The sequence below is a fragment of the Solanum dulcamara genome, chromosome 7, assembly GCF_947179165.1.
Source record: "Solanum dulcamara chromosome 7, daSolDulc1.2, whole genome shotgun sequence".
Classification (NCBI taxonomy): domain Eukaryota; kingdom Viridiplantae; phylum Streptophyta; class Magnoliopsida; order Solanales; family Solanaceae; genus Solanum; species Solanum dulcamara.
In genome coordinates this window covers 71,704,657-71,724,863 of record NC_077243.1, presented here as the reverse complement: position 1 = coordinate 71,724,863, position 20,207 = coordinate 71,704,657, and the positions used below count along the sequence as shown (strand labels likewise).

The following is a 20,207-nucleotide window of genomic DNA, read 5'->3' as shown; positions in this document are numbered from 1 at the left end:
ATTTACCTTTTCCAATCCTCCAGCTAGCGATCATTTGGTCAGCAAGTCCATCTGAGTCCGCATGTGAGCCATGACTTGATCACGTTCCTCTTCTCTCTTTTTCTGCTTTGCTGACATCTCAAATGGAAAGCCAAAACCTCTCATATTAGTATCTCTAGTGTAACAGGCTCTGTTATTCTTTGCAAGATGATCCAAAATTGTTGTGGCTTCTTGAAATGTCTTGGCCATGAATGAACCTCCACAAGCTGCATCAATAACTGGCTTAGTCACTAAGTTACACGATCTGTAAAATAACTCATTCAAGTGCTCATCTATCAGATTATGATTTAGGCATTGCTTAAGCTTCTGCCTGAATCTGTCCCAAGTCTCATGTATTACTTCAGTAGGTAGTTGCTTGTGAGCATTAATCTCATCATTGATTTGCAGCTTCTTGGATGTTTGGAAGAACCTCTCTCCATAAATGCTTCCCTCAGCTCCATCCAGATTGTAATAAGAGTCGTGTGGAAGCTCATTCAACCACTTTAATGTCTCCCCAAACAGAAATAATGGAAACAGATACAGTCATACGACTGATTGGCTAACCCAGGGATTTTGAATGACTTATGGGTGGCGATAAAGTTTATTAAGTGTTGGTTGACATCATCACTTGCTGCTCCACTAAATGATCCTTTTAAGTTTAATATTTGCAGCATGGTACTTGTGATAGTGAACTTCACAACTTGAGGTAGTGGTGGAAGGACTATAGCTCCAGTAGTTCTCGCGCCATATGTATCAACATCATCATCAACTAGTGCAAAGTTCACATGTCTCTGATCTCTGCCCCTCAACACTTGATTAAGTTCATCCCTGTTGCCAACATCATCCCTGACTTGATTTTCAGCAAACTCTCTCAGCCTTTGCGTCTCAAGCTCTTGCACATTCATTTTTCAAATTGATTTTGTAGTTCAGAATCGTAGAAAATTAGTAGTTCACCCTTACTGCGGGTGTTTGGCATGCATTACCTGTTCCCTTCAAAAATAAAAACAAGAAATAAAAAGTAAAATTAGGAAATAGAAGTGCAAACTAAATTAACAACTAATAGAATACTTCAAAGCCGTATTCCATGGCGCCAATTTTGATAACGTTCAAGTATACTTATTGAGAGAAATATAGATGATCGTTAGCAATATATCTACCCAACTAAGAGTTGGGGTGGATCCCTTAGAGAATAAGTTAAAACAAGTCTATTAGTAAGCACTTTTCAGTTGTAGTTCCTACTTCCCGAAAATAAAAGTGCATAAAATAAAAGTGGGGGATTTTAGTTTTGATTGAGGAAATATTAACAATCTAATGACAAGTAAACAATATTTGGTTTATATACAATATGAAGACTAGGCTAGGGTTATGTTCCCCATGACATATAACTTAATAGACAAATTGTATTCATGATATCTTCAATGTATTGCATGCAAAATCTAGCGAGTTAGGTAACAGCTAATTCACCTCCCGATTCTTCTTAGATGTATTTCATTCATCTCCTCCCGATCACAGAATGTGTGTTTTTCTAACCCTTGCTCTGGATCTCAGAGTACTCTCACCTCCCAGTCTCAAGTAACTTAGACAAAGTTTGGTTTCTCCGAATATTTATTGTGATAATCTTTTTCTAATCACTACCTTCCTCCGGGAAAGCAATGAATACAGGCAGGCTCTCAATATGTGCATTCTTTAAAAAAAGACTTTTGGATGAAGGAAACCACAATACATGCAAGACAAATCATGAAAATCAATCCTATGTTTGCCTACTTTGTTATGTCTTCATGGTTTCCACAACCCTAGTTGTGGAATTAGCTTTGCATAATTGTGATAAAAAATCAATAAAAGATGAGTAAATCATATGCAAAATGCTTATGAGTAAGAGGGAATCAAACACGAATCAATTTTGTAATTGAAGAACGAATCCTTGAATGAAATCTCCAAAATAATATCCAAAAGAAAGCTAAAATCCACAAAGAGTATTAATTAAACTCCTTCTCTTAATCTGTCCAGGCGTGCAAAAAATAATAAAAGACTGCATAAAAAATAATTAAAACCTAATGTGTGCTATTTATAAAAGTTTAAACCCAAATCCTACTCGAACTAGAAAAACTAGACTTGTTGGAGTCGTGTGGGCATCACCACGACTCAAATAGAGTACCACGACTCGTATAGGGGCACGTGGTGAATTGCCTTAGCCAGAAAATGGGGGGTGTTCCTAGACATCACCCATCACGTCCAATCGTGAGCACCACGACCCGTGGTGAGGCCTCGTGGTGGTTGCCGTAGAAATTTTGTTACCTACCTTGGCTCCTGGTGGCTGAATGACACCCATAACGGGGCATGGTGTGTACCACAGCTCTTGAAGGGGCTCGTGGTGTAAATTTTGTTGCCTGCCTAGGCTCTTGGTGGCTGGACGACAGCCATAACGAGGCGTGGTGTGCACCATGTTACGTCGAAAATAAACGATTTAAAATTAATTTCAACTTTTAGAAAAAAAATCAATTTTAGAATAAACAAGAGTCGCCACTTAATTTTTTTAAAAAATTAAGAAAACTTAATTCAAAAGTCCTAACAGATTTAAGTCTTAAAAATTTAGAGAAAATGGGTAAAAGGTTCTTATTTCCACTTTGAGAAGGTGTTAAGCATTCAAAGTAGCCACTAACGCGCGGTTATCCGGCAATTTGAAAACTCTAACTTAACTAAACTTTGGGAAAATACTTGTAAATTGTAAAGGTAAATAAATTTATTTGAGTAATAAATCAACTTAAAATAATTTATTATAAGACATACTCTATAAAAATGACTAAATAAAGAAATTTTAAATATATTTAAAGGGAGTATATCTAATGTAAAATAAGAAAAATCACTTGAGTTATTTGGGGAAAATCAATTTAGAGGAAGACACTTTAAACTCAATTGATTTGAGAGAACATTAACTTAAAATTTTTAAGATAATTTGAAAGAAAATTCTACTTGTTAAAATGTTTAAGTAAAAAAAACACTTAAATAAAATCAATTTAAAGAGTGAATTAATAGAAAAATGGTTTCTCTTTTAAGAGAATTTAATTAAGTTAAACCAAACTAAATTAACCTCTTAAGTAAGTATAAATAAACGTAAATAAATAAATAAATTATTACAACTTAAATTAAATATAAATGAATAAAGTATAAAAATTTGGCCCAACACTTAGTTTTTGTACGTCTGGATTAAGTTGTTAAGCCACCTGCATTTAGGGGTTTTGGCCTAATTCCCTGTATATAGGTTGTATATAGACTGTATACAACACTGTTTTCCCTTGTATCTCGTGTACATAGGCTGTGTATCAGCCTATTTTTTCTCCTCCGAAATCTGTGAACCTCCATTCCTAAAATTTGACGAGGCCGACCCGAAATATCTCAATGATACGAGAAGGGGAGTCCGAATTGGACTCGGATGGGATCATGCAACACAACTGAATAAAATATATAAGTCATAACGTATTGACATATCATATCACAGAAAAGTATTAAAATGGAAATAAGCATATATGCTAGGCTTAATAACATTGCATAACCAAACCACTAGAAAGAATGTCAACCAAAGCCTGAAGACTTAGAGGGTGATTTTTTTAAAATACTAATTAAGACCATTCCAAATAATTAACTAGAGCTAATTAGTCATTACCAATTTAAAACATTTAATACTCCATCCAGACCCAACATTATCAGACTCATATGAAGCCAATTAAACACATAAACTATTCAGGCTAATATGCTAGAATCTGTACCAAAACAAGAAGAGAAAATGTTCAATAATAGCTTTCAAAAAGAAAAATATCAATTGATCCTACAAAATTCACTATTAAATCATTAAGCTATTCAATAATTCTAACACAAAGCATACTGGAGAGAGAGAAAAATGAACACTTAGACTTCACTGGAAATAACATTATTCATTCGAGTATGACTAGCTTTCAATTTAAATGGACAAACATTATAACCAGATTGAGTCGCAGTATACAAAATCTCAATGCTAATGTAAGGTTAATGTAATATCATTAATATATATGTATATTGAAGCCGGCGATAATCATATGACAGAAAAATAAAAAATCTATCCCATATTTTCTTCAACAAAACCATGACAACACACATAATTTATCACATAAGCATTCCTTTGAGACAAATCAGTTACGTTTTTTAACAACTACACTACACAATAATAATGAAAGCCACTGCTAGGTCATATAATTTTATAATTCGAAGTTAATTGTAATAACTACCACACAGTCCCATCTATTAATGACATCCTCCTGGTAAGCACATTAAAACTAAGAAAATAAAGAACCATAATATATAAAGCAGGGAAAACTAACAAACCATATGCCACACATCACATTTATTTTAATCAAATTTTTTAACAACCATGAGAAGAGAAGAAAAAATAATAATTTAACACTATGCATTATACATAGGCAAAGCAAACAAAAGGCCTAATTATGAACACAATTACTTAATCGTCTAAAAAAACAGAAGAGAAGTGAGAAGCAGAATATTACCTTTTTTTCGGCGGTGATACTAGGACTGGACAAGCTTGAAGGCCATGAAATCCTCAACACCAGAAAACAAGCAAGCAAAAAAAAAAACTTAAAGAAAGCTCGAGATCTCAGGTTCAAACCTTCGTGGGTTTGATTTCGTGAAAACACTGTTATCACTATCAAAAATCAAGCTCTCAATGTTTCCCTTTTTTTTTCTTGAAATGATTATTGAATACTCTGTATCTTCAATGGTTCTCCCCGCCTCCCCTTTTGATAACCGATACCATGTATTTATAGCTAAAATAAAAATTTGAATTTTAATAACCATTTGAGCGGGACCTCAGAGATTGATTGAAAAGGATGAAAGAGAAGTTAAATAAGAGGAAAACATACCCTAAAAATTTGAATTTGATTGATAATTTCTGATTCGGATTAGATTTGGGAAATTGGGGTGGGCTTCCTGATGTATTGTATTGTTGTTGGTTTGTTGGAATTAAGTTAGGGGAAAAGGAGTGGGCTTGCTGATAGTGTATGGAATGTTGTAAGAAATATATAAAAAAGGAATGGATAATGGTGGGCTTATAATTGGTTTGTCGTTGTTGTAATGGAAAAAAAAAGACATTTGGGATTTTGAGGGAATAGGAGTTAGTGGTGTAGCCACGTGTTATTATGGTGTAATGTTGTAATTGGGTAGGTTAGTGGTGTAGGAATAATATATGTGTTGGTTAGTTTAGGAGTTTGGTTAGATATGGCTAGAATTGCAAATTATAAAAAATGCACATGGTTTTAATTATGATCAATTGAGTTAAGAAATTAGCGAATTGAATTCAATTAAGGAATTCGGCAAAAATTTAAAAGAAAAAATTACTTAATTGAGTACTTTTTAAAAATTAATTACTGATTTTAGCGATATTTTTTATTTATTATAATTTATAACAATACATAGCAATATTATGATAAATATACACTTGTATTAAAAGTGAATTATGCATACAATATAAATGTATTATAAGTGCTTTAAAATATATATTATGTTTGTGTAGTAAGAAACTGGCATAATGTATTATAAGTCTATTAAAGTATGTGATAAATATATTATCCATCTATAAAACTTGTATTATATATGTTTTATAAATAGTTATCTGCAATATGTATTAAAACTGTATTATAAATATATTATAAGTGTTCAGTGAATTATTATTTTTATTGCTATAGATGGTAAATATTTTCTTAATATTGTATATTTATGTAAGTTTCCCAATTTAAAATAAGATGAATTGACATTAATTAATTAACAAGCTTCTTAATTTTAACAAAATAAAATAATTAACTTAATTATAAACTAATTGATTTAAAAATATAAGCTACTAGTTAAACTAACCTAATTAACATAATATTTAGTTCAAAAAAAAATCATTTTGAGACGATTTTCGAATAACCGTAAAAGGTAGTAATTATATATAGAAATATATATTGTTCAAGAATTATAAAAATATTAAAATTACTTTAAAATAACTTTAAAATATTTTGAATTTTTGCAAGCAAATTATTTTAAAATTGTTTAAAATGAAGAAACTCAAATTTTAATTTATGTTGTGGAGGGTCAAAATTAGTGTCAACACACCACGACCTTTGAAGGGGCTCGTGGTGTGCATACTTTGTTCAATGCTCTAGCTTCTTGCATTGCCTTGTCCCACACCTTCCATGACCTTTGAAGGGGCTCGTGGTGTGCATACTTTGTTCAATGCTCTAGCTTCTTGCATTGCCTTGTCCCACACCTTCCACGACTGGACACTCCGTCCAGTGCACCACGAGCCGTGGTGAGGCTCGTGGTGTTGCTTCTTAGCCAACTTCGTTCTTCAAGTATCTAAATGTACAGTTCAAACCTTCACAAGCCGGCTCAGTCCAAGTCTTAGTGTATTTACACAAAATTCATTCCAATTGCCACTAACTCATGCGCAAACCTTGTTTTCCGTAAGTTAAACAAAAACACACATCAAACTAACAAAACACGCTTGAGAATTCTCAACAACTCTATGTTTTGGCGTCGTACGTATCGTATTTTGGCGACACATCAAGTGTAATTTCACAAGCGATGTTTAAGGAAAGTAGAGTGTAGTTAGACCTTATTCATACCTCGTGAAGGTAGAAATATTATTTTCGAAAGATCCTCGACTCAAGTGCAGCAAATCAAAATATTGTTGAAAAAAGGAATACAATAAATAAAACATGTTAATTAATAAGAAAACAATACAAAGCATTCAGAAAAAAACTAACAATAACAACAAAGAAATAATGTTGTAACTGAAACATAATAAACAATTGATGGTAACAAAAATCAAAAGCAAAAAATACATGTGTACAACTATATTACGACAGACACACTGCTCTGAGACCCACACCAAGCCTAACACCATCAAAAGGCGAGTTAAAACTCAACTATCTACTAACTTTCTGCATTAAATCAACGATCTCCATACACAAATGTTTATGATTAATTTAAATCATAAATTTCAAAAAAAATATTATTAATCAAAGTGTTCTAAAATATTTGGGCCGGAGAAAATAAATTATACAATTTATTGAAAAGGCTAAAAAGATTAAAAAAGGAAATTGCACTTGGCAAGTTTTATTCAATACTCACCTAAATTTTATGTTAGCCCAAACAATCCCCTAATATTTGACAATTTGATAGCCCTCAATCTTCCTAAATGGTGATATAATAAAGGGCATGAATGCACTTTCTTTTAGGTGCGTGGAGGAAAGAAAAATTAAAAACTTAATTTTCAAGTAGGATATTTTCAATATTTAATTGACACGTAATTAATATAATTAGTTATTTGTTCCAATTGTATTGCTTTTTTCAATATGCATTGTATATTTTATCCCAATTTTTTATTTAAATAAAAGAATTATTTTTTTCAACTATATATTTTTTTCTGGATCCATATTTATATAACTTAGTTAACATTTTATTTATTTTATCCAAATAAAAAGAAGATTTAACCAAAATAATGAAGTTCAAATGTTATTTATATATAAAAAAGAGTATTTTTTTTTGCAGTGACTAGTTATTGTAACTATGCACCACTCTTTTTCTTGGTCAAAGTCTTAAATTATTTGTTTGAAAATTTATTTTTTCTTTAGATGCAATAATTATTTTTTAAAATATGAATTTTTTTCTTTTTCTCAAAAAATATGTAAACAAAATTATTGATTAGAAGATCATTATTTTTAACCAAATAAGAAAATTATAATCAAAATATTTATTTAAATTATTTTAGATAGATTTGGACTGAAAAAGATGATTTAAATAATTGATGAATTTTAAAAAATTAAATACACTTTATATTTAAAAATGCCACATGAATAAGAAAATTCATATGGCACTGAAAGAAGTAATTAGGCCAATATAAAATTTAAATGTGCACTGAATAAAATTCATTAAATACATAATTTTTTGATATAGTCAGTCTATATTGAAATGTATTTAAACTTACAAAGATACTTAAATTTATAGTTATAACAATAGTTATTTTCACACTGAATTATTCCAAAAAAAGTTTAATTTTCTTTAAATTTATTCATGACTAAATACAACTTCAAAATTTTTAAATATCATTTTTCACTTTAAAAAAAATATATTTTTTATTTTCACAATAAAGTATAACCAAATGTCTTTTAAATAGAGGAAAAAGACTCAAATATGCCATCGAACTTTGAGAAAAAATTCATTTATGCCATCCGTTAAAAGTTTAGCTCATTTATGGTATTTCCGTCTAAGAAAAGACTCATCCATACCATTATTTATTAACTGAAATGACATAGATGACCCAAACTTTTAACGGATGGCATAGATGCGTCTTTTCTCAAAATTCGATGACATATTTGAACTTTTTCCCTTTTAAATAATAATTTCGTTAATGTCGTGGCCAAATCATAATTGAACACGTGTACAAAATAGTTTTGCAAAGGGAAAAATATTTTTAGTTTACAAATAATGGCATCGATGAACATTTTCTTAAACGAAAATGGCATAAATGAGCCAAACTTTTAACGGATGACATAAATGAACTTTTTCTTAAAGTTCGATGTCATATTTGAGTCTTTTCCCTTCAATAAAATATGATAGTATAAATTCTTTTTAAAATACGGAGAAAGGTCTAAAATGCCCCTCAACTATTCGAATTGGTACAAAACTACCTTCCATCCAGTTTTTAGTCCCTAAATACCCTTGACGTCAACCTTTTGGCTAAAAAATGCTCTTGATGTAAATTCTTTGGCTCCTATTTGCCCTTATTTTTTATAGCTCTCCTAAAGTAAAATTATTAAGTATTTTTTTATTATATTGCCTAATCCGATTTGTCCAAATTTAAACCCTTTTCAAATAAATAACAAAAAACACATACAATTCATATTTGATCTGATACACTTGAAAATAACTGGGGATCCATCTAAACTCCACGTTTGAATGTCCATTTACAAAAATATTATTATTTTTTGGCGAAATCCATTGGTGGCCCCTAAAGTTGGCACCGACTTTCACTTATACACCTAAATCAGGAGATGTTCATTTTAGATACCTCAAGTAAGGCTCTGATGTGTCATTTTGACACTTTTTTGACAATCATCAAAATATATTAAATGTGTGTAATGCACTCGCTTGACGTATCAAAAGCAGCAAATTAAATAAAGACACGTGTTGATATATATATATATATATATATATATATATATATATATATATATATATATATATATATATATATATATCAAATAATGACTTTTGAATAGAAAAAAATGACCAATAATTTGATGACACGTGACTTTTTTTTATCCAAAAAAATAAAAATTAGCAACTATTAACCCCACCCACTCCGCCGTCATCTTCTCCAACCCCACCCACCCCAACCCCAACCCCTCCCCCACCCCAACCCCAACCCCTCCCCCACCCCGCCTTCATCTTCTCCAACCCACCCACCCCAACCCCAACCTCTCCCCCACCCCGCCGTCACCTTCTCCAACCCCACCCATCCCAACTTCAACCCCTCCCCCACCCCACCTGATCTTCTTCTCCTCCAACACTCACCCAACGTTATCCATATCATCTAAAGAAGAAAATATGGAGCTATAATGACAAACAAAAATATAAATCAAATTGGGTCAAAAAATCCGACGAACCTCCATTTTTTCCAGCAAGATTAATACAAATCTAAAATTACTCACTAATTAACCCCCACCCCACACCCCATCAGTGGTCTTCCAACACAATCCACCCCGACGTCGTCTTCTCCAACTCCACCCACCCCAACCCTAACCCCTCCCCCACCCCATCTAAGTGCAACCAAGAGCCAAAAGAAATAATTGAGATGCCCACTATTCAAGTTGTTTGGAATTCATCCAGGTTTGACACCTTGAGTTGTAATAGATGTTACTACTGTCAGTTTGAAAGACCTCAAGTAATTAACCAAAACAGTGGTCAACAGAGACAATGCACTGCACAAGCTACGAATTTAAGTTTTTTTTCTTCTTTTTTTTCCCTCATTCACATGGCTCCAATTAATTAACGGCGCAAATAGTAAATAGAGAAAATGAAAGGTTAATTAATAAGTATGAGGTATGATTGACAAAAATGAAGCTAAATAATCAAAATAAAATCGTGCTAATTGATTTTGCAGGTATTTCTTGAAAACTCAATTGAATATCTCTCAAAACAATGCTAAAAAATGATGAAGAAGAAGAAATTTTTTTAAAGAAAAAACAGTTTCTACGCGCCTCAGATAGGTGGAAAACACGCGAGGTGCCAACTGTCAAAAAAGTGTCAAGATGACACATTCGACCCTTACTTTGAGGTATCTAAAATGAACATCTCTTGATTTAGGTGTCTAAGTGAAAGTTGGTGCCAACTTTAGGGGCCACTGATGGGTTTCGCCTTATTTTTATTAACATAAATTTTCTATTCATTATCTAATTGTTTTGTTCATTCCATCTTTTTTTTCTTTTTTTCAATTTCTTATTCTTAATTAGGATATCAAAGACTCAAACTTGAAATGGACCTATATGTTCATATTCTTTTAATTTATATTATTATCATAATGGGGTAGAGGTGGGAATAAGAGAAAAAATTATTTTTTATTCGTTTACTTTAAATTTTGAATACACACAAAAGAGCAGATACTATTAAATTATCTTCTATTGAACTAATTATTTTTATATGGATGTCCTCATTATTTTCCTCTTATTTTGTCATAAGTTTTAAAAAGTTAAAATTTTAAATGGTGGACAAGATTCTAAGAAGAAAAAAGTGAAAGAGAGAGGAAGCGAAGGAGGGGGAAAGTGTTTTTACTATGGAACCCAGAATCAGATTAATCATATGAACTTATATATTAAATAATTTAAAATTATTTTAATGAATAAGGGCCTAAAGTACCCTTAAATTTTGAGATTTTGTACAATATTGTCCTTCCATTCATTTAATAAGTGTGGGCCATTAAAAATAAGGATATTTTTGAGCCAAAAAATTAACGTCAAAGATATTTTGGAATCAAAAAGTGAATAGAGAATAGTTTTATATCAATTCAAACTGGGAATTTTAGGCCTTCTCTGTTTAAAATATGGCCCTAATATATTTTGGGTCCCATTCAATTGTCCTTTTATCTAAACGGCACCGTTTATGTGAAGGTCTTGACTGATGGTCCAAAAAGCAGAGCAGAAACAAACAGATGTGAATGTCTGAACAAAGCAAACTTCATTGATTGCCGTCTCTCTCTTTTAGGTATTCGTGTCTTGATTTTTATTTGTTCACTTTAAATTTAATATAAAATAATATATATAAATTTATTCATAATTTATATCTAATTTTCTTTATGTGAAATTACAAAATAATAATTAAATATCACTTGATATGCGAAATTTTATATAAGTAACCAAAAAAATACCAAATTTAATATTAATTATGTTAATTTTACTATATAAATTACAACTTACTTACCTTCTCAAAATAGGGATAATAGTAATACACAATATCTTCTATCGATATTATTTATAAAATTATACTCAATATATTATTAATGTTGTTTGTTCTTTATAAGAAGTGCTCAAATGACCGCCTAAAAATCATTTAAATGAAATGGAGTTTGGGGGGTGAGGTTGTTTCGAATTTACTTTTTAATTGACTTATAAGTTAAAAATTAAAAATTAAAACTCATAAATTAAAGGCACTCAACGGTTGGTTTTTGGCTTTTTTCTTATATTTTTAGCCTATACAAAAAAAATAATATTAACAGGAGGGAGTATTTCCTTTCACTATCCAAGAACTTTGGTACTACCATTACAAGCACAGATTCCAAAGAGAGCTAAAAGACAATTAGCCAAAGGCCAACATACTGTGAGACTTGTACCTCTCTGCAGATACTTCGTCTGTTGGCTTTTATAATTTGAAAAACAAAAAAATAATTTATTATTTTATTTTTATTAGATGATTTTAAAATTAATAAAAGTAATATAATAAAATTATTAGTATTTTATTTATTACTTTTAAAAGGATATTTCGAGTCAAACATAAATACATAAAAATGAACCGATGAAGTAACACCTTGCTTTACACCCCCTCACATCTTTTGTGCCTCTTCAGCTTTTTTACACAAAAATCAAGTAAATTAACTCTCAAAATATCATCTAAATTCTAAATTTTTTACCCCCCATTTCCTTCATTCTCACATCACCCCCCACCCCCCTCTCCACAACAAAATGTTCAAGCACTGGTGTTTTCTCCATCTCTTCTTTCTTTATTTTGCTCTAAATGGTAAGTTAATCTTGGTGTTACATTTTCCATTTTGTTTGATTCTTACTAGATTTTTTCTGAGTTTTAAGTTTCGATAAAAAATTAATTTTGCAGCTGCAGTTGGTCATGAATCAGTAGAGCTCTCAACTCTTGTGACTTTTCCAAAAACTGACATTACTACTAGTGCAGTTTCTTTGCCTATTCAAGACTTTTATGGAGTGTCCTCAAGTGTTCTTGAAGCTGAAAATTGGCTAAGAAGCAATGTTTTAGCTCACTATCCAGCTACAAACATCACTACTATTCTTGTTGGTCACACTCTTTTGTGCAAAAAAAATCAAGAAAATAGAATGAGCTTAATCTTGCCATCAGTTAAGAACATTTACTACTCTCTTACAAGGTGGGGTTTGCATAATGAAATCAAAGTGTCCACTTCTTTTTCTTCCAGCTGTTTGGACCAAGATTCTGGTTTGTACAATCTTGATTTTGCTGAAAAGTATATTAAACCTCTTCTTGACTTCTTTCAACATGTTAATGCACCCTATGTAGTGAAATTAGGATATTTGGATGTAAAGATTGAAACTTTGATGAATAGTCACATAGGGTCTATGAAAAAGTTGGGAAATTTTAGCCTAAACAAGATTTTCTTGATTAGTGAAAACCCAAAACAGGGAAGACCCTTAAGCAGAAAGCTCTCAACTTTTTACTCAAAATACACTAATTTTCCTACAAGGCCAACTCCATTAGCCCCAAATCCAAATCTGCCTTCTCCTGCATTTGCTGCTAACAGTCCACTTCCTCCATTAATTGGAAACATTTCACCCCCTTTTGCTCCTGAAATGTCTCCTCCATTGTTCAATCCTATTAGTCCTTCTTATAATGGACCTCATTTGCCACCTTGTATACCATCTCATGGTGGGGTTTGGGGTGGGGGTGGGGTTCCAGCAGGTGCACCAGCAACAGGAGGTCATGGTAGTAGTAGTGGGCTATGGTGTGTAGCTAAGCCTAGTGTACCACCAGAGACATTGCAAGAGGCATTAGATTATGCATGTGGTGAAGGAGATGCTGATTGTGAAGCTATAAGTTCTAGTGGAAGTTGCTATTACCCTGACACTGTTGTGGCTCATGCTTCTTATGCTTTCAATAGTTACTGGCAGAAAACAAAAAACAATGGTGGGACTTGTGGATTTGGAGGCACAGCTATGCTAATCAACTCTGATCCAAGTAAGCACTTTCTTTAATTTGTCCCTAATTTGAAAATTAGTTAGAAGTTGTTGGGGTTCACTTGCTAGGTATAGATTGTTGTGTATGAAGTGAATAATTCTCTTTTTAGGAATTCAAGGCAAGAAATAGTAGTACTCATTGTTTTCAACACTACCTTTGTACCAAAGAACGAATATTTTTTAAGGCGTTCAATTCTCAAGAAACATCTAATAAATAAGTGTAACTCAGTAAATTATACCTTCTATTTATTATTTTTCTTAATGAGCGTGAAATGAGTTAAGCAATGGTTATGCTTGGATGGAGGGAATACAAGTTTGTGATCTCTCTCTCTCTCTATATATATATCTATCGCCACTGTCATTTAGAAGATGAATGTAACATTTTGGTATATTATTGCAGGCTATCTCCACTGTCGATTTATTCTTGAATGATACAAGTAGAGAATGGAACTTTGGAATGCAAAATGAATGGAATGAAGGTGCTTCCATGAAGAGAATTGGGATCAAAAGGTTGAAATTTGTTTTTGGTGTTACCTCTAGTATAGATTTGTAGGAATTAGGAGTTTGCTTTAGGATTTTAGATGAGCCAATGGGCACTAGAAACTCTTTGATTAGTGACTTCCATTTTTCATATTGCACAATATTTTGTACTTGTAGTTAACCTGTCTACTCTGCCCTTGCATGACTCTTTGATTAGTAGCTTAACATCATGTGCTAATACACCTAAAAAGTTAACAACTGAAAAAATTGGTATACCACATAAATATGTTACTTGGTCTCTTATAAAATGATGTCATACTCATATTGAATTCTTAAAATATGCACTACTTTTGGAGGATCTTGACACACGTCTCAGCTTTCTAATAGAGTGCAAGCAACATGGTAAAATATCATGGTCCCAAGACTCCCAAGTTAGCTTTGATCTATTGATTCCATGCTTTGTATGCTAATAATCATTTTGTTTGTCCCATTTCTTTGTGCTCCACATTCAATTCAAGGATGAACTTTTGCAGCCTACTGGTAACTATAACAGTTCTTTGATATAGTACACAAGGGTTTGACTTCCTTTTTCTCGTTCCTCCAATATCATTCAATTGAATATACTCGATCTCATGCCACTTTCGTGTTAGCCGAGTTGGTTGAGAGAGAATCTCGCGAATGGAAGTCTTGTACGGAACAGGCCTAGTGCGGTTTACCTCTCTTGGTCCCCAATATGTACGAAATATATTACTTTTAAAGAAAAGGACACATAAAACTCGTGATGAACCAACAATTTATTGGCTTTGGTTCTCTTCTTTTTTTCACGATTAGCTTGGTAATTTTTTTAATTTTTACGAAGGATCTTTTGGATTGTCGTTTCAAAAAAAGGCCTTGCACAACCTACACTTTTGATGCATGGATAGATTTCTTTAATTTGGCAAGACTATCAGAATGGTGGAATGCAATACAGGAGGAGCCAATTTCCAAAGAATTTAAGCAAGTTCTGATGTGTTCACTTGTTTGCGTGGAGGGTCGGAGGTTTGAGGTCTGAAAATCCTTCAGCGTAACAGTTCAAACTCTGTAGTGCATAATATTTAAGCGTAATGTCACCGACCCGCTTAACTCGACTTAAAAGCTAGCTCATGACATAGAAAAGGTTGCAGACCACTAATAAGCTGCCCAGGCCTCCCTTTGTTGTTCAATATGGGACTGGGACTTACACCCTCTAACGGAATTGGCAATGCCCATGCTATTGTCCAACCGCCTGACTCAACTACTGACACTGGCTCGGAACGAGGCGAGCCTAGCTCTAATCCAGCTGTCATGGACACACCAAAGTTCAACCACAAAAACTAGCTCGTGGAATGAAGGGTTGTGGACCGCCTATAAGCTGCCCAAACATCTCGTGTCTGATGCAGGACTCGATGTCACAACAAAGCTCTATTGATTAAATTACTAAGCAAGTATAAATCTGGACAGAGACATCGGAAACGGCTTGCATCATCTATGCTATTAAGAAACATATATCAGATATTGCTTTCTACAGAGCTGAGAGATCAATGTGAGAAGCAATCTAAAAGCATCAGCAATGTGAGACCAAAAATAGCATACTGCAAGTGTAAAAGGCTAATAATGGATTTCTGTACAGATAGCTTAGGAATCGATATCTATCTCTTATACATTAGTGATCACCTTTCGTCATGTCAATGACAGCTTCTTCCAGGTCAATCTGCCTTTCATCAGCACCATTAGTCATCTCGACCAGTGCTCCTTCCTGGTCATTCTGCCTTTCCTCAGCATTATCATTGATGCCTTTCTGCAAAAGATGAGGGTTGGATGGTGTTAGAACCTGAGACTAAAGCGAGAAGAGAAAAGAGCTGCTGGATTGTCTGTGAATCCCAAAATTCATCAGCTGCAACTAATCTGTGAATCGCAAAATTCATCAGCTGCAAGGTTTCAAATGCATAGTTCTCTTTTCAGCTTATTCTTTTATCAAGGATATCACATTCTATGATCTTCTTACGACAAATTGTCTTAATTTGAAGTTCTTTAAAGTTTTGACATACTGTGCTAGAGATCTTCTTACCACAAATTGTCGGTTGAGCATTCTTGCAAAGAACTTTTTGGGTTCGAATTTTCAGCTTGATTTGAAATCAGCACACTAACTGCATAGGGACTAAAGATATCTTCAATTTACCTGATCCTGGCCAAAACAACTGAACTCAATTTTCCACCATGCCTCTTTCTTTTGGGTTCTAAATGAAATACTACCAAATGGTACTATTGGTTTACCCTGATGTTCTTCCACATACACGATAGTCATCTTGCAGGACGTCCAATATCAGTGGCACTCTACTTAATTTACTTCATCCAAATAGAAACCAAATTCACCTCAATCGAACGATCATTTGTTTGTTTTTTTGTTTGAAAATCGAAATATCTCATCAAACAAATGCTATCTCAAGAGGAAGTTAAACAATTATTGGATGACTAATAGATCGGTCTCCCAATGGCCTAGTCAAAATGTTGTTATCCTAATCTCCACAAGCTGGTTTTCCGAACTATGCATTCATGTAAATGCAATAATATCTTAAAGTTCGTGGGCCTAAAGCACAATTTTGTTAGACATAAACCACCCTTTATATGTCCTACTTCCACTCTTCTTGAGCGGGCAGAGAAACAGAAAAAGATCAAATGGGCTTCACAGCATGGATAGAGTGGATCCATGATTTAGAACTAGAAGGTTATGTATTTGTTATATATATGTACTGTTTTCAATATCTTTCATATAGATACAACCTTATTAAAAAAGTAATAATTTTTTTTTGGATGACCGCGGTGTCTGGGCTAGCTTTTGCGCACCTCGACTAATTCCACGGGATACCTGCCACCTCCCCTGCAACAAGTATCCGGTAAATCTCTCTACTAAGGCTAGGACAGATGGGAAGAATCACCTAGTGTTTTTGCCTCCGTTGGGATTCGAATTTGAGACCTTATGGCTTTCAACCACTTCATTGACCACTACGCCACACGCTTGGGTGATAAAAAGGTAATAATTATATTGATGTGGTATATAAAAATAGAGATCATGAACTCCTATATAAGCAGTACCTGCCTCAGAAGGATAGCTTCTATGAATCCCTATACAAGCAATACCTCCTCACAAGGATAGCTTTTAATACATATATAAAACAACACCCACCTCAATGCCAATGGCTATTTTACTACAACCTCGACTAATCAGCTTTTCCTTTCACTTGATCAAAAGGACTCCTGTCATATTAATCATGTGATCCTTGGATATGGAAATTAAAAACCCCTCGAAAAAGCAAATTCTTTCTATGGCACCTTTGCCAGAATCAAATACCTTGGACTTCCTCAGCCAAAACATAAGAAGCTCTAATACTTGCTCCTGCTGTAATTCCCATCCAGAAGTTGCTGGCTACATTTTTCTACCACTGTAGAGCTTATAGGGATAGTGTTAACTGAACAGAAACAATAGCCATTTCAATAGCAAAAAGAACCCTATGGTCCTTAACAGCATCTTCATAAGGGCAGTAGAATTCTCCCACCGTGTCACCAAAAATACCACTCTAGTAACAACCATTCTACAGCGAATAACATGGTGCACTACATGAATCACACAAACCACTTTTATCTGGGTTTGCTAGGAGGACAATGTAGGAAGACTTCGGGGTGTCTTCAGAGGCAACTCTGGCAATTGGATCCTAGGTTATGCAAAAAAGTTCTACACCACTACAACTGAAAAATCTGAGCTACTTGCCCTTATTCATGGATTGCAGTCTATTTGCAGATTGCCACGGAAAATATTTTCAGGTTGCATGAAATATTTATTGACTCGCATGTAGTTATAAGCCTACTGGAAGAAAACAATCCATTATACTTGCATATATTGGACGATTGAAGATAGTTGCCATCTGATCATGGGATCCTCGAATACAACATGTCTGTAGGAACAACAACAAGACTGCAGATGCACTAGCAAAGAAAGGATGGAATAGTTTTTGCTCGGATAGTTGGATAGAGAGGGTAGCATTCTACATTATCCATATGCATCTAATCAATGTACCTCAGGTTCCACTGATGCTAGCCATACTCAGAGATCCATGTTTCGCATGAATGAAAATGTAATACCAGATATTACTTAATATAAGTGTACTATTTCCTTTTAAGTAAAATACAACAACATTCCCAGTGAAATCGCACTAAGTGGGGCTTGAGGAGGATAGAGTGTACGCAAACCTTACGACTACCTCGAGGAGATAGAGAGGTTATTTGCAGAAGACCCTCGGCTCAAGTGCCTCAAACCCAAGTAAAAGAAGAAGAAGAGACAATGAAGAAAGCATTGTCTTTAATAAGAAAGGCAATGTAAAGTCTACAAGAAAGAAACAATAACAACAGTAAAATAGAGTGATAATCGAAACACGATACACACCATAATATGCTAATCCTCCATTAACCTTCACCCCTACTAACCTTCTAGCCTAATACACGTCCTCCACTCCTTCCTATCTAAACTCATGTCCTCAATGATATAAAGCTACGCAAAATTCTGTCTAATCACCAATCTCCAATATTTCTTCGGCCTACCTTTACCCCTCCGGGTACCCCCTACAACCAGTCTCTCGCACCTCCTCACTAGGACATCAACGCACCTCCTTTATAGATGTCCAAACTATCTCAGCCTCGCTTTCTTTATCTTGTCCGCCATAGAGGCCACTCCTATCTTCTCTCGAATAGCTTCATTCCTAATCTCGTCGCTCCTAGTATGCCCACATATCCATATTAACATCCCCATCTCTGCAACATGCATCTTCTGAATATGTGAGTTCTTGACTGGCCAGCATACTGCCGCATACAACAAGGACGATCTAACTACCACTTTGTAAAACTTCCCTTTAAGTTAGGGTGATACCTTCTTGTCATATACGAATCTAGAGGCAAGCCTCCATTTCATCCATGTCGCCCCAATGCGATGTATGTAATCATTGTCGATATCCCCACTACCTTGGAGTAAGGACCTAAGATACTTTTTTTGACAAAGGTAACAAGATTATAAATAAATATTCAGCACTAAAGATTGGGATCCCAAATTTACACCATGAAGCTACATACAGTTGAGTAGACTCAACAAATCTAAAAATTTAACCACACGGGTCATACAACATATAGAAGGTGATTTTTTTGAAAAAATGAAACCGGACAATTTCTATAGACTCTTTTAGCCACAACTGAATCACCGACAGGGGTATAGACTGAAAAGGGCTCCAACAAGATCTTGGGACTAAAAATAAATCTCATAGCAAGATAAGAAGTAACAAATGATAGAGTAGCACCCGGATCTAACAATGCATATACATCAAAGTCGAAGACTTTCAACATACCTGTGACCACATCGGGAGACTCTTCCACCCCTTGCCTAGCTTGGAGGGCACCTATTTTGGTGTGGGCCACCACTTTGTGGAGCTTGTCCACCTTGAGTATTTTGACTTTGAGGACACCATTCTCTCACCCTTGTTAGGGCATTCTAAGATCTTGTGCCCTATTTTACCGCACCCGAAGCATTCACCAGTACCAAGCAAACATTTACCTCTATGGTTTCTCCACACTTGGTAAACTTAGGAGGAGTAGACCTACTAACACTATCACCTTGGGCCTTAAGGTTGGAAGCCTTATCTTTATCAAACCTTTGACCCAGAGCTTGTGAGGAACTTTGGCCTTGAAACCTTTGGCCTTGTTGGAAATAACCATTACCACCATCAGATTTGGATTACGAGAACCCTCCTTCAAACCGAGCCCTTTTAGACTCCCTCACCTTCCTCTCCTTAAGCTTTTCCCCTTCAATTTGTTCGGCATATATCATAAGATTAGAAATATCCATCTTCTTGATGAGCATAGCGGTTCGTCACTCTTTCACCACCAAGTCTGATACACCCAAAATAAATGTACTCATTCGGGAATGAGAGTCGGTTACTATAGAAGGAGCATACTTGGAGAAATTTGTGAACTTGAGGGCATATTCCCTCATACTCATGTTTTCTTTCTTGAGATTGATAAATTCCAACACTTTCGCCTCCCTTAACTCAAGTGGAAAAAAGTGGTCAAGAAATGCAACCTTGAAATTTTTCTAACCTATGGGACCTTCTTCAACCCTTTCGGTCTTCCATTGAT

The 20,207-nt window shown here is 34.1% G+C and overlaps 1 protein-coding gene across 1 annotated transcript; it reads left to right on the top strand.

Moving 5' to 3' along the window:
• The first annotated feature begins 12,091 nt into the window (after positions 1-12,091).
• LOC129896729 (glucan endo-1,3-beta-glucosidase 12) lies at positions 12,092-14,196 on the top strand. The gene is made up of 3 exons (XM_055972689.1): positions 12,092-12,336; positions 12,430-13,536; positions 13,936-14,196. Exons 1-3 carry the CDS (start codon positions 12,282-12,284, stop codon positions 13,965-13,967), a joined length of 1,194 nt encoding a protein of 397 aa, XP_055828664.1. The 5' UTR covers positions 12,092-12,281; the 3' UTR covers positions 13,968-14,196.
• Positions 14,197-20,207: the final 6,011 nt, after the last annotated feature.